At 38.5% G+C, this 24,349-nt stretch overlaps 1 protein-coding gene across 1 annotated transcript; it reads right to left on the bottom strand.

The window, feature by feature from the left end:
* Positions 1 to 4,221: 4,221 nt before the first annotated feature.
* Positions 4,222 to 24,218, bottom strand: SGPP1 (sphingosine-1-phosphate phosphatase 1). Its single transcript, XM_027793085.2, has 3 exons — positions 23,313 to 24,218; positions 12,153 to 12,242; positions 4,222 to 10,526 (listed from the first exon to the last, which is right to left on the bottom strand). Exons 1-3 carry the CDS (start codon positions 23,910 to 23,912, stop codon positions 9,975 to 9,977), a joined length of 1,242 nt encoding a protein of 413 aa, XP_027648886.2. The 5' UTR covers positions 23,913 to 24,218; the 3' UTR covers positions 4,222 to 9,974.
* Between the last annotated feature and the right edge of the window lie 131 nt (positions 24,219 to 24,349).

Below are 24,349 nucleotides of genomic sequence, written 5' to 3' on the forward strand. Positions count from 1 at the left end.
AATTTTCAGTTTAAAAATCTTTGCAAGTTAGTAGAAATCTGGGTCATCATGTTCTGAAATTTAATCATTGTGTACGAGACAAATATGATAACATCCCTTTGCTTAAGAGCACAAGATTAGCAATTGCAAAGTAACTCTTCATAACAGCGGTTGTTTGGCAATCCTCCCAAGGCAGTTCTGCACTTTATCAGCCACCAGGACTGAATTTACAACAGGAATTGCCCAAACACAGCTACTGGCATATCAGGAGAGATGATCAAACATGTAATGGGTTAAGTAATTCAGGGGAAGGTTTTGTCTTTAACTGATATGGAAGCAGAATGTATTTCTGCTTATGCTGCTAAGCTGTCATGTCAAATTAGCCTTACACATTTAAGGGGAAAAGAACTTCCAGAAAACAAGCTTTGGGTTTTCTTGTTGCCGTTTTGTTTTGGGGATTTTTTTTTTTTTAAGATTCTGAGAAGATTGACTGCTGAATCCATCTACAAACTCAAATCTGAGATTACTTGGAACTGAACTGCATTAGAGTTGGTACAGGCGATGAACTGCTCTCCTGCTACTGTAACAAATAGCCACAACTTTAAGCCAAAATAGCTCCCCACTCTCCAACTTTGGAAAACTCTTAGTAGTTCCTTTTTGATTATTAAGTATATCCAGACTGCATATCTGCTAGGGAGAAAAAAAAAAAAGGGAAAAAAAGGAATTAAAGTTATGAGAAGACTATAAAGATGGAATTTTGCTCCAAGGATGTTCTGAAAAGAGCAAAATGTTTACAGCTCATGCCTTGTTTACACCTGTCAATTTCTTCCTCAGCCTACCACTTCCCAACACCTCTGTTAATCCCTTATGTCCTCCCCTTACCTATTCCCACAACCCTTTTCTCCTCCATATGCCAACATCTTACCTCTGCCACACACAGCTTCCTCCCCTGCTTGCTTTCTGCAATGCCCCAGTGACATACTTTGCTGTTTCTCACCTTCAACCATCTTACTCTACACATTTAAGACCAGCCACAGTGTTTAACACAGAATGGAGATACCCAACTACGCAGAGGATGGCCACCCTAATGAAACCAGTTTGGCCCATGAATGCTGTCCGTTGTGAGCTGGAGGAGCCTTGTGGTGTAGCGTATCACCAGGCATGAAATACAGCTGCAAAGCTTGGTAGGATGCTGGTCTCTGGAGCTGCTTGAAGGGAAAAAACTGAAGAGTAGATAAGAAGTAGGCATCCCTGAAAGTGAGGAAAAATGGCTTGTAGCACGTGGGAAAGCTGCACATAGGAAAGCACCAGAGAGCTGGGAGGCAACTGTGGCCAGTTGTACAGAATCAGGTATCATTGCTTTCCCACCCAGGAAAGGCTGATAAGAATCTAGTTAAAGCTAATCTCACCTAATTGCAGTCTGGCTGCTTTCTGTCACCAATTTGTAGTGTTTTCTAGAGTAGAACTTGTGCTTTAGTCTGTTGAACTAACGAGTTTAGGATAGTATCCACCAAAATGAGATCCTTTTGTTGAGTTTGCTGTTGTCTGAACTTCACTGAATTTCATTATGAAGCATCTATTTAAACAGTGGTCTTTCACTGATTTTTAAAGCAGCATAAAGGAAGTTTGCTATTTTCCTCCTAAGATTAAGAAAAGACGTTTGGCTCCCCTGCAAACTGCTGCAATGCATATGCACTTGGGGTGGGGGGTGATGACAAACACCACAAATTTAGATTTCCCTGAAAGATCTACCACATAGTTAAAAAAGAAAAAGATTTCTCTTTAGGATATGATCCATGTTCTATAGTTGTGGGAACAGGAGAAGGTGGTATTTGTCCCAGAAATGGGAGGGAGGGTCAGAACATCAGAGTGAAGTAAAAGCAAACATACCAGCCACACTTCAAAAAGGCTGTTACATACTGTATCAAAACCACATCATCTGTACACCAAGTACTTGCCACGCCATCCAAAAATGCCACAGCATGTGGTCAGAATAAGTCACCTGTAAAAAGCTAGAGCAGTCAGTTAAGTCAATAATAAAAGGAGTAATAAATATTTGACAATTAAAAGGAGCAATAAGAAAATATTTCAGAAAACATTAAGTGTTTCTATCCAACTGTTCTTCACAGACTGATCTTAAAACACAGGGAAAGCTCTATTACAAAATGTAAAGTGGAGGAAGGGACAATTACTAGTGCACTGCAAATTTAAACTGTTGGGAGGAACTTGGTTTTACTTTGCAGAAAGTAGTTAGCAAGCAGGAAGTCCAATCAGATTAGATAATACAAGTGCAAATCATGGCTAAACTGACTACTAAAGATGATTTGTATCTATAAAGGCTTATGCACTTCTGTATCTGGTCCACTCTTGTCATCTAGTGTCTCATGGAAAGAGCAACAAACCATACACAATTGAGGAAGATCCAAATCTTTGGTCTATGGAGATTCAGTTATCAGTTTAGCAATATTTGGCTAGGATGGGCTGATCAGAAGTTTTTCAATTACATCTTTCAAATTTCAGCTTATGGCATAAACTGGAACTGCCATGAGTCTGTCAATTAAGCTCCGTCAGCTGTTTAAGCAGAGAAGGAATGCTTACTCCAAACTCCTTCAATGTTATTTTATTTAGAATCAGGAATTAGAAAGACCAAGCACTTATGAAACATTTTATGAAGCAAGGGACCAAAGACTAGCTTTGGTAACAAGTTACGTGCTTGTAATAAACCACTGTTTCCCCAGCAAAGGCCATAAACGGAAACATCAGTGGAATATGAATTAAAATCTTGCCAGAGAGGTGTGGTTTACTTACATTTGCTGAGGTTTTAATCATGTACTTTCTTCTGAGTTTATCTTTTCTGGGGTTCTTCAAGTGTCAGTTGCTTTTTTGATGTTTTTGTTTCCACATCTTGAAAATTACCTTCAAACTTATAGAACAAACTAACAACCATCAGATCATACATTTCTGTGGTCCTCGGCATTAACATCCTGGTTTATCTACGTTTTTGGCAGCTTTAACAGGACAAAAAGGCCTTGGTAGACAAAATAAAAATCACAGCAACCTCTGCAAGCTGTAGGGGATTTCCTTGGCATAAATATATAAGTTTTTACCTTGTGTAAAAAGTAGAATTTGTGCACTGGCTCCAAGTAAACCCTTCTAGTTACCAAAACAAGGAGGAATATTGTACAGTGCCCAATAAACAGATTTGAAATGGCCTAACAGCTTCCTTTTAAAAGGCAGTTCCCACCTCTTCTAGTGTGTTCTGCAGTACTGTTCAGATACATTTACTCAACTGCTCCAACTTCCTCACTGGGCATTGTACAACTACAGAAAGAGAGGAAGCAAGAGTTATGCTAGTATTTTTTTTGCTGCACTTCTTCCAAGCAACTTAAGGCTACCTAAAGTTCATACAGATATACAAATGAACTAATACTTTCTCATGTTAGTATATCACATAGCAATTAAAACATCTTGGGACCATGGTAAAACAAAATTCACAGTGTTTTAAATAAATAATTTTCTCCAGTTACTCTGATTACTAAGGAAGTAAAGCTCATGTAAATATGCTGCTTACATGCATTCCATGAAGATCTGTAGATATTCAGTAGTCTGGGGGGGGAAAAAATACCCACAGCTGGCCAATTTTCAAAGCTGATTTGTGAGGTGAGCAGAAGTTACTGGAAGGTGACCCAACAGGATACAAACTCACATGGTTGTTTTCTGTGAGAATTCTGAAGTAAAGGACTGAGCTCTCTCACAGAGCTAACCCTGCAGTGTAAGTCAAAGCAGCCATCAGATACCCACTGGAAACCCCAGTTTCAGTAGTTCCAGAACTTGTGGAACTATTTCTTCTTTCCCCACAACACACGCTTTCCCAGAAAACAAGTTTTCTGGCGGAGTAACAGCATGCTTCCATACTCATTTATCAGCATAGAACTGACAAAAGCTATAGAAAGATACAACTTCAATCTTTGTATACGGTTTGCTCAATGACTTGATTTCTTATTTAGTATATGAAACTGGAGAGTCCAGATTTTAAGGCAGTGGAAAAAGAAAAACCTCATTTCAGTATTTCCTCATTCTTTTTCCTAAACGTTTGGATCTAAAGCCCACACCTTAAAAGACAATATTATTACTATTACTGATGTGAATGTAAGTTTTCTTGTGATCAGTGTTTTACACTTGTGGTACACGTCCAACCACATCTTCCTTAGCACTGGAAGGAACAGAGAAAACAGAATACAATTGAATCCAATAGTAGTTTATTACCCACTCATTGCAGATGAAGTTAGACACTTCAGTTACCAGTCAATATGAATTTAAACATTAGTTGACAACTGCAGAAGTGTACAATAAGTACAAAATCATTAACAAAAATATAACAAAAAGTTACAATGTATTTAAAACTTCAGTTGTACACTATTTTACAGCAACCATTACATGATCCTCAACTAGCACAGGGCCTGCATTTGAAAGGGTTTTTGGGGTTTTTTTTTGTTTGTTTTTGTTTTGTTTGTTTTTCAATAAAGTTCTGCAAGAGGTTGAGAGACTGGGGGTTACAACTGCATTATTTTCCAGAATACTAACATAAGCCTTACCTCACACAGACAAAGCTGTTCTATATTTTATAAACACTTGCTTTTAACAGAGTATGCAGTAACAAGAAAAAAATCTATACATAAAAAATTAAACTCCACTATGTAATATATTATGTATATATCTCTCTCTATATATATATTGTACTACAGATTTCATATAAATCAAGTATAGGCCAAATTTTGGCATAATTTTTAAGTGCATTAAGTTTAATATAAAATCCCCCTCAAACTTTGTTCTTATTTTTCAAGTTACTAGCTCCTGAACTGATCTTTTTCAGTTATGATACTTTAGACATCTAGAATTGTCTTAAGATCTAATTTCCATTTCAGGAATATCACCCTTGTCTTTCATTATACTTTCTAACAAAAATAAAGTTGTGGGAAAAACTTAGTGACTAATTTAGTCAATGTTTAGTGACTAATAAAATGCTCCAACTTGATAAGACTTTTTATTTACACTTGCTAGTCGATACCTTTAACATAGTTTTCTCCTACATACCCCTCTATTCTTCTTTGATCCTACAGGAACAGTTACTAATTATACACTGCACGCACATACTGCTTTGCTTCACTTTGTTAAATGGACACTTACCAACATGCAAATTATTTCTGGTGCAGAATGGAGTGCAAAGAAATTCTTCTAATGCATAGTTAAATTTACTTCACTTCCTGCATGCAATACTTACTTTTTAGAGATTACCTAAAGAGTTACATCCTCTCTGCTACACGATATCACATTTTGTTTCCATATTAAGCTTTGTTTTCCTTTGTTTCAAAAAGTACTACAGGAAGAAAAACAACATTAGTGACCCAACTAATCTATCAATTTGACAAATATGTTATTTACAGTAAATTTTAAAATAGGCTTATATATTTTTACTGAAACAAAAAGGCCACTTCAGCTTTTCCAGAATAAAGTTCTGAAGTCATTCAATGAGACTTCATCCCACAAAAGTCCTTTTCCTCAAAGTTATTTGTAGAATACAGAGATACACTGTATAACCTAGAAACATTCTACGTTAGACCAAAAAAACCACCCAAGAATCAATTACAGTTGAGTCACAGTACCCCAAGAAATCAATTCTCCTGTCATTATTTTATATACAGACATTATTCTGGGATCTCATAATTCAGCACAGTTATGGTACAGAGGGGAAAGCATCAAGTGTTGCAAAGGTACAGCCAGTTCCAGCTACTAAGAAACAGCTTCCAAGTTAAGCCCTTTAAAAGTCTTGTAAAAACTGGGCCTAGTATGATTTTTAAAAAAACCACCTCTCGGACCTCAAAAGCAAGGATATTACATTTACTCCTTAGAAGGTAAGTTACTGTCTATAAACCTGTCAGAGCATGGACATGACCTTCAGGGTTTGTTCTCAATGTAATATGGAAGGAACTAGGTGCAGAACTCGAAGTAAATTTAACAGGACTTAGACAGCAATGCCCCTTCACACCATTGAATTATTAAATATCTTATGTATTGTGTGTGGGAAAAAAAATATCTCATTTTTGTATTGAGAAAGCAAATACTGAAATAGAAACAACTCTTAGCACAACAGATGTATTTACTTACAACATGCAAGGTTTGTTTTTATGTATTTGAGCAGCTAACAGCCACCAACAGCCCTTAAGTATTTACAAGTTCAAAATTACAATCTTCACATAAGTAGCAACTGCTTACGAAAAATTCAGGACACTCTGGGAAATAAGCAAGAAATGGAGTAAAAAGTACTGAAAGCAGTAATAAAAAATAGTAGCAAAGGAAAGCATAATAGCTTTTAAAATCCAGACAATTTAACACTGTTCTAGTAAAAAAAATATAAAGCCATGTATCACATTTAGAGATACCATTTTAGAAGAAATGCATTTGTTGGGTTTTTTTCCAGGAGAAAAGCTAAACATAAGCTTAAAAAAACCAAAACCCAAGTAAATAAACAAAATACAATTCCCTTTATTTTGCCAATTTACCTTAAAATATCTTCTCCACCTCCCCCCCACCCCCAGTTTGCAAGGTAAATGGTAAGGCAAATGTGATCAGAGACTGGGTGATCACACAGGAGAAAGATGCTTCAACCCCAGTTCACGGTATGGGAAGCCAAAGTAATAGCTTTTTTATAAACATGAAACTTTTTTTAAAATTATAGATTTTCAGACTTACCCAAGATGCAATGCGTATGTTAGTTCTGATTGAGGGCCACAGTCAGAAAAAAATCCTGCTCCTCTGTTTAAGGCAGTCTAAGACTAATTCAAGTCTCTTCAGCCTCTTGGCAAGAATTTTGTGCCACATTACACTCCACACAGTTTCAGGGCTTATTTCGTACAGTAATCAAATCAGTAGAGTTTTTGTAATAAATGTGTATTTATATCTGCTTCTATAAAACAGTAGCATTTCTCTCGTTAGAACTATACAACCTGGATCTAAGGAAGTTCACTAGCAGTGACATATGAATATGGTTTTGCACCACTTCGTGAAAGGTTTCAAGTGCACTGTCCTTCTGAAAAGACATTTACCTATCTTTTAAAGCTATGTTAGATTTATTTAGAAATAATTTGGTACTAGCTGATGCTCATACTAGAAACATTTTTCATGTTCAACTCTAAGAATAGCTTAGGGCAAAGAAAGTGCTCCAATTTTACCTGCTGTTTTGTTATGCCCTGTTTGAAGAAATCCTAGCTTATTACTGAACAAAAATATACTAAAATACAAGTTTTAAGTTGGATTTCTGAATTTTTGCATGTCTTAGATTCTTTTTTCTGTAACAGTATTCATATTGCATGACATTTTGTGCTAAACTGCCCTCTTGAGCCTAGCCCCTTATAAAACATGAAAATAGAATACTAAAACTTTTTCATGTAAACTTCAGTAAAGTAGTTGCAGTCTTAGAGACAGGGTTGTAAAGGTGCTATATAAACATTCTGATACACATTTCCTGTGTACTAGACTACATGGTACATGGAACATGACATTTCCAAGTTACCCAGTGTAATGTACAAAAATATAAAATATGTATTTATGAGTAACAGTAGAATAAGCTACAGTGCAATTTTCCTTAGCCCGTTGAAAGCCCTATCTGCATATGATTTTTTTCACTCATTCTAGATCTTCCACAGTAGATTATTTTCTTTAATAGTACAACAGTGCAAGCACAGCTAGAAAAGACAGCTATAAGAACACTCTCATGCTGTAAACTTGGAGTTCTTTAGAAGTCAAACATGTACCTTAAAAAAATTAGTTTTGCTCACCTGTCTCTTCTGTGCTAGATTTTAAACATTTTTCTTTATAAACTGTAAAGCTAGGATATTTAAGGAGAGTATGCCCCAAATTTCAGAGAAAGTTATACTATTATTTCACCAGTCCTCAAGAGTAATTTAATGTAATTGGAACTATACCACTTGCTCAGGGCTTTAAGCGTAAGGCATTTTGTGTACATTCCCCCCAACTATTTATGTAATTACTATCTTAAGTGTGCAAAGCCAAACCCATGGAAATCAATTTACCTTTTACTGCACTTATTGTATGAAACTGCTAACAAGGAACTCACAGAAAAATCAAATCCAGAAATGCACTGAAACAAGCTAACCATTTTCTACTGGGTAAGGTCTTTTCAGCTCTAGAAGTTAACACACTATCAGTTCTGAATACATTCATAGGGCTGCGTTCTGAATGCACTGAAGAAATGCACCAGAAAAGTTAGCTTTACACATCATCTAATGGCAGCATACCATAACTTCAACTGCTTTGAAGAAATACAAAGTTAATTTTGTTAATTTATATATTAACAGTTTGGAGATACAAGCTCCAATACAAAAAATTTTCCAATTCCAAATACTGTTTACAAAAAATGTAAGCTTTGTATTCTATATAATCACTACGCTTCCCAACCAAATTATGTTTTTCCTGAAAAAAAACATACAATACAAAACTACATAAGTCATGTCTAATCAGACAATAAGACAGCTCTTGCTGCAATACGACGGTTCCTGACATGGAAAGAACAGATTAGGCAAAACATTAACATAGACAAAAGGAAACACAAGAGAGGCACATGAAATTACAGTTGAAGGGTCATATTCCACTCATCACTGGAAAAAGGATCATGAAAGGCTGAGAAGTGCATAATAATTCAGTAAAATTTAGATATGCACAAACCATTTACGCATTGACTGTACTGTCTTGACTGCTAACAATCTATAAGAATGATTAAAAATTTAATTTGATCATTATATTGTCTTATAGCTATCTAAATTGGGTAAAAGTGATTATCACCTTCAAATATAATGTTAATGCATAAAAATACTTTTTTTTTCTAGAATCTATTATATTTTCTAAGCAAGTATCTAAAAACAATGGTCCTTCTAGATTAGTTTGGAATAATAAGTGAAGCCCATTTCTTTGCAAAATGGGGTTGGTTTATTGTTTATATTTTTAGACAATTAACTTTGAATATCTGTCCACTGTATAAACAATCTCCAGAAAAATATATCCTCTTCCAGTAACTTACAATACACATTAAAAACACTTACAAAAGGGATTATTGTCCATTTACAACATCTTGAGCTTAAGGACACGATTCTTGGGTCATTTCATTGATGCAATTTTGATCAGGCTAAACTAAATATTCTGGTTAACCTGAACCATGCCAGCAACATGGATAAGCTAACATTTAAAAGTATCTACCTAATTATGTAGGATTTTAAATAAAATTCAGCATTTTTACATCACAGTATATATGGCATTTCTTCATTTAGCAACAAAAAGGCACAGTTATTAAACCATAAAATACAGTACGTGAATCATATATATTCTAGTGATATCTACCAATGCAAATCCAGACATTTTACTCTGTAGAGGGGGCTAAAGAAAAAGGCTTCTGTTTGTTTATTTAGAAAAATTCAATCTCATTGCAAGTTTGGTCCGTTAGAAATGCCTATTAACTGAAACATCTTGAAGCAGGAGTTCAGGAAAGAAGAAGAAAGCAAATTTAGCAGTCTTATGGTCCAACAACTTGAATAAGTTACTATGAAATGGCAAACAGATCGTCAATGGAGCTTTCTGATCAGCTGTCAGACATACCTGTTAAAATGTCAGCGTATACAGGTACCAGATAACAGACATCCCAGACACATTCGTTGCATCACACTCACACAGAGACTTTGTTACAACAGTAAGTCTAGACAGAGCATTTATAGAGTTTGGCACTTCTCATGGATGGTATTTGACTTCTGGCCCCATACCATGCCCAAAGACGTGCGAAGTTCTTCAAATGCTTTGCCTGCTATGTATTGCTGTTAAAAGTGAAGAGCCTGCTAAAGCCAAGCTCACTGGCCTTCCCTCAGCAAACTAGTGGACCTCTTCAAAAAGCAATTACCTCTGTTCTCCCTGCCTGAAGTGATAAAACTGCATCAAGACAGACCAATAAAATGGAAGAGGCATGGAACAATAAACATGAGGGAGAACCCAACCATTCCATACGTAATATAGCGATAGGGAAGCTCGACTTCCATGCGTTGCCTTGCTTTCCGTACATCGTCATGTGGTATGCGAAATATCTTACATGCCAGTGGAATAGTGGCTTTTTTCATCGCTACTTTTGTTAACAGCAGCACTATTACTCCAACCAATAACCGCAATATGGCTTTTCCAAACACAGTTACACTGAGAGAGGAAAGGGATAAAGGTAATGTCTCGGGAGGAGGATCTAGCTTTAGACCCATTATGTAGTTAACGTGAGAGCCACAGGCTACTCCAGCACCGCAGCCCAGTATCTGAGCTGTGTCTCCTCGCGATGTGCTCCAGGTGTCCAGAGTAAAAGAGAAGATGCCCAGGGCTAAATGGAGGCTGATGATAATTAAGGGTGCATATTTGTAAGTTAAGTTGAAGTTATCAATTAGGTCCACAACTGGATGGAAGACAACCAAGATAAGAATAGCATACAGAAATCCAGCAATAACATCCTGTTGAAGAGAGAGACACTGTTTCAGTGCAGTAACTATTTCAAAAAATAATTAGAGTTACATTCACAAGATGACAAGCCTAGTTGCTCTGTTTCTAAAAGTTACTTATGGATCCCCTTCTTTTCCCATTTACTGTACAAGATTAAATCTGTTTTATGTTAAGGTAAGGAATTGCATTTGATCACCTATTAACACGACACCTGCATCATAATAAGATCATGAATGAAGCTATGATGAAATGATCCATGATCAAACAAAGCTGTAGATCTACGGACTTTTTAATAGGGCCTGTAGCAATAGGACAAGGGGTAATGGTTTTAAACTGAAGGTAGATTCACAACAGATATAAGACTTTTTTTTTTTTTTTTTAAATTATGAGGGTGGTGAAACACTGGAGCAGGTTGCCCAGAGGGATGGTAGATGCCCCATCCCTGGAAACATTCACGGTCAGAAGATGTCCCCGCTAATTGCAGGGGGGTTGGACTAGATTGCCTTTAAAGGTCACTTCCAACCCGTCCAATGATTCTTCTATGATTCGATTTGCTGGTTACAACAGTCCTTGTCCAGGACCGGAGCATTCCAACTTGGTCAGCACAAAGATAGTCCAGCTAAATAAATCTGCCAACTTAGTTTGCTGGAACAGTTCAACGCTGGATCTAAGTGCTTGGGTGCCAACACACAGGCACGCTGGCAGCAACGGCTGCAGCTAAGCATTAGAGCAGCTTACACTTTCAACTCTAGCTTCAGAATTAACAATACCAGAAAAATGGAGAACTGCTTTCAGCTATCAAAGGACAGGAAGAGGTAACTTCTGTGGCTTCATACTTGACTTTCAGATTTATTTTTGTTTTAAAAATGTGTTTTATGAATTAGAAAAAGATTACACTTTAAGGTAGTATTAAATTTCAGTTACTGTTGATTAATCAGTTGCACAGAATTATCTGTGCAACTTTTGTCACCTTTTGTTGTTGAAGAGGAATTTCACAGAATCATGGAATCACAGAATGGTTTGGGTTGGAAGGAACCTTAAAGACCACCATGTAGTTCCAACCCCCCTGCCATGGGCAGGGACACCTTCCACCAGACCAGGTTGCTCCAAGCCACATCCAACCTGGCCCTGAACACTCTTCCACATCTTCCACACTGTGGGCATCCACAACTTCTCTGGGCAACCTGTTCCAGTGCCCCACCACCCTCATAGTAAATAATTTCTTCCTAGTACGTAATCTAAATCTACCCTCTTTCAGTTTAAAACCATTACCCCTTGTCCTATTGCTACAAGCACTACTAAAAAGTCTGTCTCCATCTTTCCTATAAGCCCCCTTTAAGTATTGAAAGGCCACTGTTAAGTGCAGTCATAAATTTCCACACTAAAATTGCTATTAAATATCTTTTTAAGTTACAACTGTGGACTAAGTTTATGAAAGAAAAGTATACATAAACAGAAGTTTGACATCCACTTTTAGCTACTCTATCAATTTCTCTGAAGAAATGTTATGTATTCTGTTCTTATATGGCAGGACATTCTAAAAAAAAAATCTATATATAATTACTGTAAAAACTTAACTGTGATGGAAGTTTATGAAATCAGAACAACATTAAAGTTTAGTAGAATTATTTTCTTACCAAAATTGAATGCATTCCCATATAAATTCGACTACAGCAAACCAAAGAGCACCAGCAGAATGCAAGGATCAGTCCAAACATAAGGGGGTACTGGTAGAAAAAAATTGAGAGATTGTATTAAAATTCGGGGGGCAAAAAATTAAAAATAAATCTGTAAGAATCCTATAATTAATTCCAATTAATGCAATTTATGCTTACCCTTTTCTTTACCCTAGCCCAACCAAGCCTATTAGACTACCTCAAGTAAATCCACTTTTCATAAACAAAACATTAAGTCAAACTTTTTCCTTGTCCTCTTCATCTGCATTCAGGATATATGAATTCCAGGGCGTTGGTCATATCTTTTCAGACAAAGCAGTCACAAGTTAGTAGATTTTTGTAGCGGTTAGTCTTGCCATGTTATGATATCCTGAATTGGCAATATCGGCAGAGACAAGCCTTGTGTTCTAAATTGTGGAACAGTTTTACAGTGGGTGAAGCAGCTACATAATATACTAGTACTGTTAACAATTATCCAGGCAGAGTCTAGTAGCTTTACCTTTCTGCTGAAAAGGAATAAATTAAATTTCCTTACACAGTTTCAGGATTTGCGCAATCCTTGAGGCAGTCTCTGAGCATCAGTATTAAACTCCCTAGAACAGTAATCTTTTTTGTTCTCTACAAACCCATATAAACTTCCTCTTACAATCCACATTTATTAAACAAAAAACTTCAAGTAATTATTTCCAATTATTTTTCGTCTTCTGAGAGTCCTTATTAATAAGGACTGTTTACCAGGAACAAACAAAATACTTTGTTTTAATAAGCACATATCATATCAGCATGTGTAGAAACTTAGTATTTTAAGTCTCTTCAGTTTTGGATAAAAGTATGCTAATTCACATCTTGGAGCACAGAAAGAAAGAAATACTTTCCAGACTACCATATTGCAAAATGCTGTACAAGACAGGATACGCTTTCCTTTTTTCAGTATTAAAAATAATTATTAGTTCTATCAAAGCAGCAGTCACAAGACAAAATGGCACATTTCCAAAACTGCTTCACTTCCTACATGAAAGCAACGATAAACATTTTCAATACAAAGAGGCCATCTAGACGTACTCAAATCTCAGAATAAAAAATAAGAATTGCATTCAGTTTTCTTGCCCTTTTCCCTTGTTCCTCTTACGGGTATCCTGAAGGGTAGAATATCCAACAAACTATAGAAAGTATTTTTAAACTTATTTGAGAGAGTTCTGTGTCCTCTGTGAAGGCCACTTAACAGATTGACCAGTCTTTCAATAAAAGGTTTGAGAGAAGATTATCAATCTTCTGCATTATTCCAACATTCTTTGAATTCTCAGCTCCAGGATCATGTTAGCATGACAAACCTAAAAAGTTCTCTCAAGCCAACAGAAAATGAGGAAGCTTACACTTCACATAAATTTATTTCACATTAAAATCAATTCTAAATGCCTAGCTCACAGTTGTGTTACATCTAGTACTCTAATTTCTGTAGCAACATTTGTCTGTGCTTCTACTACATTCACCTACAAATTGTACCTAAATTATGTACTTAACGATTCATTCCTAACAGAAATTATGGAGGAACAAATTAAGATTCCTGCCTTTCGGAATTATGCTAATAATGGGCAATATACCTGTTACTAGGTCACACTCAAGACACGATTGGAGTTACCCTTGGAGCAATCCAAAGTAATCCTTGTACCCTGTGCTGCACCACCAAAACACATTACAAGTGCAGCCTCATCACTCATCCCCATTATGCATGCCTCTACCACCGTTTCCATCAAATTCAGCACAGAAGTGCAGGCAGAGCATTACCAGGAAGACACTCAGGCCACCCAACCCCCCCTGCATGGTGCTGCTCCACTCACACCCCCCAGAGGACTACCAGAGCAGAAATGCTGTATATACAGGCATAGGTATACCCTATATCCTCTGAAGTAAAGAGGAGCTTCTAGCACCTCTTTACATGCTCTGCAAGATCAAAGCCTGGTAAAACAGTCTTCTTGTTTGTCAGACTAGCAAGGGAAGATCTACTACCTCCAGCAACAATGCAAACCTCTTGACCAGAAAATTAACGGCATTGCAATTACTTGATGGTAGAATGAGCTTGCATGTGTCAAAAGTTTCAAACCGTTCTGCCCATCACTCCATACCATATGTCCATTCTTGTTTCCAGGGTCACATCTTTTGTGCTTTCAGGCTCAAATCAGGGGTAAAGCTTTCCTTAAATAAAAAATTTTTCCTGTATCTCTTAAATACCTGACAGAAACAGAAGCTGGAGCTTTAGCAGGAAGACCAATGAAATGCCAGGCTTAGCAGGCTATAGCAGTCAACAATACTGTGGGTAAGAAATTGGGATTGTGGGGGAGGTTAGAGCAGTAAAGAGCAAGACCCCAATAACAAAGAGTATGAAAGGTGCATGTGAGGAGTCCTGGGCAGGTCGTTGTAAACAGCATGAAGAGTAGGATAAATTCTGAAAATGAAAATACATGCTCACTCCCAGTTAGGAACTCTCAAGGGAGGAATGTCTGAGGAAGAAGGACCATCAGAAACTTCAACTTGGAGGAAAATATTGGAAAGAACACTTGGTTCTGTCATATCTCACTAAATCTGCTTTTAGTAGCACTGAGACTAAATACCCATAAAAACATCTGAAAGCACTGGCTAGTTTAGTTCCTTAGTAGCAAAGCATCTGTATCCAACAGCTCAAACACTTCCCTACTGTATCCCCAATAAAAAGCCAATTATACATTTAATCCTGATTCATATATTCTTAAATCTTTAACTTAAACCTAGACAAGCAATTCTTACTGAAATAGCTTTAGAATGACATGTTCACAGATGTGTCTGCAGTATTAGGCACCTGCTGATTTATGGTATTTTTAATGCACAATAATTACATAAGTACTAAAGCCAGTTTCTTTCCACCCATGCAAACTTATTCACTACAGCATACCTACCTGTACTATATCCAATCCACTATAAAAAAAGCAAAAGGCTGAAGCAATTATTCTAATTTTGTCTGGAATAATGTTCCACAATACAACAGTTAAGTCGATTCTTGTGTTGAGTTCCCACACAAAGCATTCTCCTCTACGCTCCCACTATGTAACCGGCACACTTTGACAACTGTCAGTTTACATTTGCAGCTTACTTACCAGTCAGTAAAATAACTATCAGTTTAGGTAAAGACACCTTTATGTATAATGTACAGAAATAAAATTTAATCTAAAGAAGGTTTTAACCTTTACCTGTCCTGGTTTCTTCCAGTGTTATATCCATACCTTCCTGAATTTCTCATATAACCGATCTGATTTTCTTCTCACAGCCCCAGTACCCACCTGCATAGCATCACAAAGCTGTATGTACCCTTTGGGGCTCCACAGTTCACCAGCCTCCTTAGGCACTAGCACAAATCAAGCAAAACTCCCCCCCTACTTCCACACAAATAAAGCACAATACCCTGGTGCCTCCTTGGCCTGTTTTCACTCACCGTTTAAAAGTAGCTACTGGGTTCAAAGATTCCTTAAACATAGAACTGGTAGCACCTGCTTAAAGTCTGCCTTGAGGTGATAAGGCAACCACATATTTTGTCCTCACGCATAGGGATAAGTGTACAAGGTGAGTAAAGGAGAATATTAACACTCCCACACACCTTTTAGCTCAGCAAGAAGTCTTCTCAGCAGCATGCCAAGCCGTAACACCGACAGGGCACATCACCTTGATCCTTGTAAGAAAAGATGAAGGTCTGAAAAGTTGTCAGAGATCACAGCTGGCAGAAGTAGATGTAAAAACCAGGTTTCATTCTCTCAGCTTGTTCTTTCTGATAACAGAATTGACATCTCTTCATTCCTGGCCACACTTAAAGAGTCACTTAAGTCAAATATTCAGGAACAGCCCATTTTCAGACACACATATCTCAAACCCTGTCTCCATTTCTCTACTAAGACCATCCTGTGGTCTCTCTTTATCCTCAAAAACTCATTATGCCTCCATAGCTACCATGCCACCTCAATAATTTGAAGTATGGGGAGCATTTAATGAACTGCATACTGCTTTCTTTTTTCTAAATTAAAAAAAAAAAACAAACACAAAACCAAACCACTTGCAATTTGAAAATCTTAACCTTATACGAAAGTAAAGACACTCGCATAGTACTCAATCTGCATTTCAGAATCACATGTTGACTCAAAACCAACATTAACTTGCAATTTTTCTCCTTAAGAAAAGTACCCCACAACACATTAGATCAAATCCCTGCTATCCAGCTTGCACAAATAGTTTTCCAAAGGCCAGAATAAAACTTTGATAATGTGCATAAGCATGTAGTATAAAAACACAATATTAGAAGATGAAGTAGAAGCAGATGGAACTGACAGCAAGGTAGAGACTGGAGATAGAAACAAATGCAACATACAGGTTGAAAAGATACCTTCATTAACATTTTGGCTTTTAAATGTTTGAATAGATATGTTTCTTTGAGGGCATCCTACCCATTAAGAAAAATTTCCCAGTCTTGATGTGTATGATTAAGGGACAGATCACCAAGCATGTTATTAAAAAAAAAAAAAGATAAAAAGGGTTAATTGATTTCTCTAAACTCACATATTAAGTTAAAGAAAAAAGAATAAAGCTCATCAAGTAGACTACTCGTCTTCTTTCAGGCCTCAATTTTGTTCCCATGTCCAGAATCTCATTTTAATCAAAGAAACAGAATTAACTTGATCATATTTGGAAAAAAGCAGTGAAACTACTCCCAGTAAGTCTTTGACAATTTTATGCCCTATTTTTTAATAGGAAATTCCCATTTTATTAAAATATATCCTCTAAAACAGGCTTGCAAGCTTCTGACTAAATTCCATAGAACGTTTCCCTCAAATGCCTATCCTCCTCCCTCCCCTTAATCTGACTTTTTGCCAAGAGTCTTAATAACATAACCATTGTTTTAAAATGCTCATAAGGAAACAATCTGTCCTAAAAGCTTTGACCTAGGTCAGAAAATTATTTCTTTCATAACGGAACATTCCTAAAACACACTCTAGATGCTCATGTCTTTACTTTTTTAAAGCACATTCTACACCGGAGATGTTTCCAGCATCCACAAAGGGTTCCAAACTAGTCTTCTAATATTTTCAGTGTTCTACAGTATTTCTCAATGATCTTTTTTAATCATATGATAACTCAAGAAGTTCAGCCTGAGTTTGAGACAATTATTTTGGGTCAGAGTTCACAGAAACAATCCAAGCAGCACTTGCAACTTCATGCTTTATTTAATAAGATATTTGGGCTATGTATTGGCAGTTGTCATACAAAAAGCTACAACCAATGTTTACGGGAATGACCCCGAGACCCTGGTTGGACAGCAGAGTACAAAAAGCACAGCATATAAATGATTTTGCGGAGGGAACAGAAGAAAAGGGAGAAAAGGATGGTTTAAAAGGAAAGACAACTTATCAATTATTTTAGGAAAAATGAACAGGAAATCTATCTTTTCAAAAGAGACCAAGTGATAAATAACACTGATTAAGCTACATTTATCAATTATTTCCTTCTTTCTTCCACTAACCAACCTTAACATTGAAAAGCATAAAAAGTTGAGAGTGCTACATGTCACTACAAGAACCTCTTCTTTAAATTCCAAAATAAAGCTTTCAGTGCCAGCCATGCTGGGAGTTAAAAGATTTAATTTTCTGCTACACATCACCTGAAAAGAAATTAAGGAGTTACAGGAGGAAATAGAGCCTCTTACTTCTTTTTCTTGCAGTCATCAGAAAAATAAAACAAACACAAACCCTCCCTGACCACAAACAGCCAGAATCATCTACAGCTTGCTCTGCTTATGCCCCCAACAGCTAAAAAATAATTTTTCTACAAACTGAAGTTCTCAGGTTTAATCAAGACATGCTATGTGAAAGTACAAGGAGTGCTTTACATGTGCACAGTCCACTAAGAAAAAAAACCTGCTTGAGAAGTAAAGTATCTCCTTTGATTCCTTTCTTTATCAAAAACTCTGCATCTAACCTTACGGCATTTGGTTTTACATATCCCCCCCAAGTTCCTTTACATGAATTAAAGATTTGTTTATGCAAAACTGAAAAATGTATTTAATGCCAGTCAACACAGTTTAATAGGACAAGCTGTTGCATTCCTATGGCAGAGATTCCCCAGTGAGATTTGTAAGAACTGGCTGTGCTCTTTTCAAATTTTTAAGAGCACCCGAATCAAACAGGCCTCAACTTTTCCCAGCTTCCTTTAAAAATAAACTACAGGCATTAATATGGCTCACAAAAGACAACCTTACAACCCAAATACACAAGACAAGGCCAGTGCTGACCCTCCAAATTCCCATTGCTCTTTCTCAAGAGCTCTTCGTTGTGTGGGCAATTCTGGGTTTTCAGATCACCCCTTCAGCTATGCTTCTCATGTCAGAAGAGGGTTTTTTTCACTGTTTAAGAAACATGTAAGAAAACCAATCAGACAAGCACGCATTTCTTTGCTTAAGTTTCTTCACAACATTTTAGTATTTCAGTGAAAATTCATTTGAACTTCTCTGAGAGGTGAGGCAACCCTTTCTGAAAGGAGTCTGTACTGTATATACACATATATAAGGAGATGGCTTCCTATGTGTAGCTTCCAGTTTTATTATTACAACACTCTCACTGATTATGCAAGTTTTTCAACAAGGACAGACACTTAGAACTAGTATTTGCCCACTTCCTGTAAAATTCTCTCCACAGCAGTATCATGGTTGGAGTACTCATCCAACCCCAATAACCAATTATTCCCCATCCTAAATGAGGATCTGAGAGAAGTTACCCTTTTGAAATGAGAGGGCAGGCAGATAATTCTAGAGGTAGTACTTAGTAGCAGTCAATCAGAATCACACAACGATGCATCTCTCTGAAATCCCAATACAGATCTTGTCAAACTCATCACATTTGACTAGATTCATCAGCTTTGGTTGGTAGAAGTAATGGTGCAGATGAAAGGTTTCTGGAAGGGTGTTTGACATGGTACCACATGACAGCCTTACAAAATTGGTACTACGGAGAGTCAATAGAGCACTACATAAATGAAAACTGAAAAATACTTTTAGATTTGTTAATCAAACCATTACAGAATAGAGGCACTCTACTAAGGGTATAGCAGTAGTGCTTATTAAGGTTGCCATTATCATCAGTGGGGTGGAAAGACAGTCACTGATCATAGGATTTGCATATAAAACATTGGCAGACAAGTACATAGGGAGGACAACGCTGTCATATTTAGCTATCTAAACTGCTTCATCAGATAAGTCCATTCAAACAACGTTGGTTAATATAGTTATAGAGGCCAGCTACTCATCAATCAGGGCTCTGGGCTCCTGCTGAATATCAACTTAACAAAGTTCATTCAATGGCCTACAGTGAGAGTCAGCAGTTCCTCACTCAGCTCATTCATGCAGAGCTCAGGAAGGAGTGCAAACCCATTACTTCCTAATCCGCACAGCTACTGCTACAGCCAGCTGCATCCCAGAGGAACTCTGAGAGAAAAGTGTGCTTTCTGTCTCCCTGACTGATTCTGCCCCACCCCACTCCCCAAATAAAACAGCGGGGTTATGACACAATCAAGTACCATCCTAAGTCAAGCACCACTTCTAATAAAATGTGTTGTTATCTGAAATCAGCAGTTCAAAGTCATCACAAATACAAAAAAAGACTTTTCTCAGTAGTCTCAGCCTGAGGCTTCTGCAGATTTTCTAGAGAATTAGTAGCTCACACTCTCTTCCTCCCCATTCACGACACAATATAAGCCAGCCTGGCTCAAGCTGTCAATATTTCAAAGAAAGCACTTTTCCCAATGTGATAAAGGTATACTTTTTCCTACATCATATCAAGATGTATAACTTCACTGTCTTTTAAGTGTTTGTCCTCCTCTTTCAGGGTAACAGAGCTTCAAAGACAGAAAGAAAAACATCAGCATCTGTAACACTCCTAAATTCTCATGAGGTTTTGCCATGAGCTTTATATTTCAAGGTTACTGAAGTTTCTTTGAAACAAGTGGTTTTCCCTGAAATATAAAATAAATAAATAAGGATTACACCAGCAGAATCAAAAAGTTTCAGGCAAGCTCTCATAATACAAGGAGAAACTGAAACGTAATACTCCACAATGGACAGTACAGTTAGCTATTATGAAAATTATCTTAACATTTGTTTGTCTGAAAGTCAGTTGCATTGAATATTCCCTATGTCCAAAGTCTCTAATTGTGAAAATTTGTCACAACCATCTTAAATACATCATCTCCGAAAATACTTTACTTGAACAACTGCATTTATAAGGAAGCATTTTAGTTTTACTATGTATAGCCAAAAATCCTTTGGAATACTACATGAAAGGAAAATAATTGTAATAGGATTACTGACAGGCATTGAAAACTTGGAAAGCACAAACTTAATTCAGCAGGTCAAAAGAAAACCTACTGGAATAAAAAAATATTTGTTTTTAAATGGACAATTTGGGCCATACCTAAATTTGCATAACAACAGATTTCTCTGTTCTTTATCTTGTTCAAGGGAAAGACTCATAGATTGTCTTTGATAGAAAAGAACCATGATACAATAGTAGGAAGTCATAGCCTAATGAAAGCAAACTCCAAATAAGCTATACAGGAAAGTGATTCCCTTCTCACCGGAGTAACCTCTTTTAGAACAAGAGTGGCTTTCTTTGTCCCTTTGAAGTTTAAGCTAAGCTAAACTCAATTAAAGTTACCTGTATTCCAGCGTAAAAGTCCCTGCAGAGAGTTATAGCTGTATCTGCTTAAATTCATACTCAGCCTTGCTCCACTATGATTTTGCTGAACAAACAGTACTAAGATGTGGACTCATCAGAATCGGGTCTGTGAATGCTTGTTATACTGAATATATAGAAAGACTATACCCCAACATTTACAAACAAGTTTGAATCTAATGATCTGTATCTACTGATAAATAGGTATAATTTAATAAAAATCAGAGTTATTACAAGTTCCTTTACTGTTAATAGCTTTCCAGGAATTTCTACACTCAGTCTTTTTTAACCCCATCTATTTCCAGAAAAGCATGACGAAAAGTTGTCATATAGATTCTATTCCCTTTCAACGAAAGTAAAATATGGAGAACAGAAGCAGCATTAGATGAAAACTTAACTCTCTTTAGAGGTGAATCAAAAGATACTCAACATGCCAACTTTTGATTAATATGCGTAAATAATTTTAAAATCACATGGAGTTTGTTGTGGTTTTTTTAATTAACATTTCAAAATGGTAGCAGTTGGTTTCAGAGAGTTCTGTTTTTCATAGCCGTTTCATAGGAAAAAAGGAGTTAAAATTAAGCCTAAACCACTTTGCTTCCTCATTTCTTAAGCACGGTTCTAAATGAATAATAACAAGGCTGCATGTTTATGATTTCTTAATATGCATTCATTATAAACATATTTAGTCAATTAGCACAGTATTTCAGAGACCACAGTTGCAGGGCTGGCAAAGCTGAGATCGAACTTGGTTCACTGGCAAAAATACCATTTCACACATTTGTCAGTTTGTTGGTTCTATAAAAGCAATGAGGCCAGGTTCTCCTTTGTACAAGACATCAGCCTGTACAAAACTAACCAACTGATACTCCTAAATAAGGTTTCCCACATGCAAAGAAATAGAAATCCAGTTCATTCTTTCAACTGACCTCAGCCCTACACATACAAGAACTAAAAATCACATATTCAGAGTAGTCATTGAAAAAATAAAAACAAAACCAACTTTAAGATCAAGCATCTAGGTGACAGAACTCCAAATACTTATTTCAAACACCCACAAAACATGGCATTATCTGATGCCTACAACTCTCACAGAGAGTTGTTACTTCACATTTTCCTAGCAAAGAATATGAATCCCTAAGAGCTTGCTTTTGAGCATGCTGGATGACCTTGCAGAAGCAGATATATAAACTTTGGTTAAAGAGAGGCCCAATACAATCCCTGACCTTCAACTGTCTTCCCTTTCAGGCACCCATTCTATATATTGAGACAGAGCCCCAAAGTGTTACACTGTAACAGCAGACAACTCGTGATTAACAGTAACTGGGAAGACAAGAGTTCAGGCCCTGCATAAAGCTTGAAAAAAAAAACAAAACAAAAGGTTCTCCCTACAGAGATGACATACATCTGTTTCAAAACAGATAGGTATTATAATTAGAATCTGTTAACATTAACAACTTAATAGTAGACTTACTGCATAACTTCTTAATCATTACACATGCAGCCCTTAAAACCCTACATTGAACATTTGTTGCCTAGGAAATCCTTCTCCCTCATCTACTTCTGAACTTGGTGCAGTGATTTAGAGAGCTGAACGTGTTACACTTTCTTTGGAGTTCTTAGTGTTGCCCATAGTGCTAACAGCAAGCGCCAAAGCACATGCCACAGCTTGCGTCAACCAGATGGTCAACTGTATTATTTTAATTCAATCTATTAACCCAAAGTGCAATAGCCAGATCTTAAGACTTTGCTGAATAAAGGTACTGAAAAGATCAGATTATCAGTTCTTACTAATTATTTGCACATGAATAGTTGCAAAACCATCTGAAAGTAGAGGTACTCCTCAAAACAGAAATAATAATTTCCAGTTTGTGGGTGACGAAACTAAAAGCGTTAAAAAGAAAAAGCTAAAGCCACAGACTGAGTCAAGCTACAAAGTGACTCAAGGCAAAGAAGGATCAGCAAAAAGCCCTTTAGCTCCTGGCTCTGTACCAAATTTTCAGTCAGTAAAACCAAACGCCTATCCAAACTTTGTGCAAAGCGCTCACCCTACCAGAAATAAGTTAAAAACAACTGCACAAGGACAAAATGCAGATTGTTAGTGCAGACTTCTAATGCACACTGAGCTAGCCAGTCCCAAAGGGAGCAGAACTTCCATTCAGAAGACAGAATTGTTAGAACAGTTCTTGTTACCTCAGCACTCACTTAGATCATAGAAAAAAAAATACAAAAAAGGGATCGCGGGGGGGGGGGGGGGGAAGGCACGAATTTCACATTATCCCAAAACTCGGCCACCTCCCCTCACAAAAGAGATTAAGTCTGTCACAACCTTATACTCTAGGGCTGGAAAACCCACGGAGAAGGACAAGGAGGTGAGCATTACCTGCCATCGGCCGTAGCTGAGCAGCAGCAGCGCCAGGGGGATGGCAGTGCCCGACATGGCGTGGGTGGAGGGCATGCTGTACTCGGAGTTGTAGAAGACTTCCAGCTTCACCGCGGGCGGGGAGGCAGGCCGCGGCCAGCGGATGACATCCTTGGTGCACTGCCCCAGGTACATCACCCACACCCAGATGATGATAAGCCTCCGGCCCAGCCAGGCGTCCACGTTCCAGATGCAGAAGGGGAAGAAGAGGATGTAGAAGAGCTCGTTGCCCAGCTCCGTGCCCAGGCTGAAGAGATAGTAAAGGAAACGGCTGCGGGTGGAGAACTCCTGGCTGCCGTCCTCCTCCGTCAGGGAGTTGCGACGCGGCCTCCTCCTCCACGGCCGCGAGGGGCCCGCCCGGCCGGGCACGGTCCCGTTGCCGGCGGGATGCTCCGCGGCCGGGGGGCCGCCGTTAGCCACCGGCTCCCGGCCTCCGGCTTGCTGCTCCGCGTCGGCCCAGCCCGAAGGCCCCTCCACCCCGCAAAGCCGCTGGAAGGCGGCCACTTTCCGCGGGTCCTGCAGGTGGGCGGCCAGCCGGGCCAGGCGCCGGCAGAGAGCCATGGCGGGAGGACGAGGCCGCCCGCGAGGGGCGGGCGCAGGGCGGCGGGCGCGGAGCCGAGGGGGCTTCACCTGAGGGGCGGCGGGAGGGACGGGGGCTCCCGGGCGCGCCCGCCGCAGGGAGGGGAGCCGTTCCCTGAGGAGAAACCCGCTCGAGGGCGAGGCGTCGCGATGCGACGGGCACCGCCCAGCTCCCCCGGGCTCGGGCTGCCGCTGCCCCCGCCTCAGCTCGGCCGCCCGGCCCCAGCCCCTGCTCCGCTCCGCCCGCCGATCGCGCGATCGCCCGCTCGCTCACTCGCTCCCTCCCTCCTTCGCGCGCGCGCCCGCCGCCGTCACTGCTGCGCCTGCGCCCAACCCGCACTCGCACGCGCGGGGACCCCCCGGGAAACCTCATCGCGGCGCGGATTGGCCGTGGGTCTCTCCCGATCCCGCCCCCGCTG

Source organism: Falco peregrinus, chromosome 1 (assembly GCF_023634155.1).
Source record: "Falco peregrinus isolate bFalPer1 chromosome 1, bFalPer1.pri, whole genome shotgun sequence".
NCBI classification, from domain to species: Eukaryota; Metazoa; Chordata; class Aves; order Falconiformes; family Falconidae; genus Falco; species Falco peregrinus.

Excerpts from the sequence above, each read along its gene's own strand:
- SGPP1 (XM_027793085.2), bottom strand. The coding sequence starts at position 23,912 with ATGGCTCTCTGCCGGCGCCTGGCCCGGCTGGCCGCCCACCTGCAGGAC. Across the intron at positions 12,243-23,312 it reads TCAGCTACGGCCGATGGCAG|TACCCCCTTATGTTTGGACT; the intron begins GTAATGCTCACC and ends TTTTTCTACCAG. Across the intron at positions 10,527-12,152 it reads TGGGAATGCATTCAATTTTG|GATGTTATTGCTGGATTTCT; the intron begins GTAAGAAAATAA and ends TCTCTTCAACAG.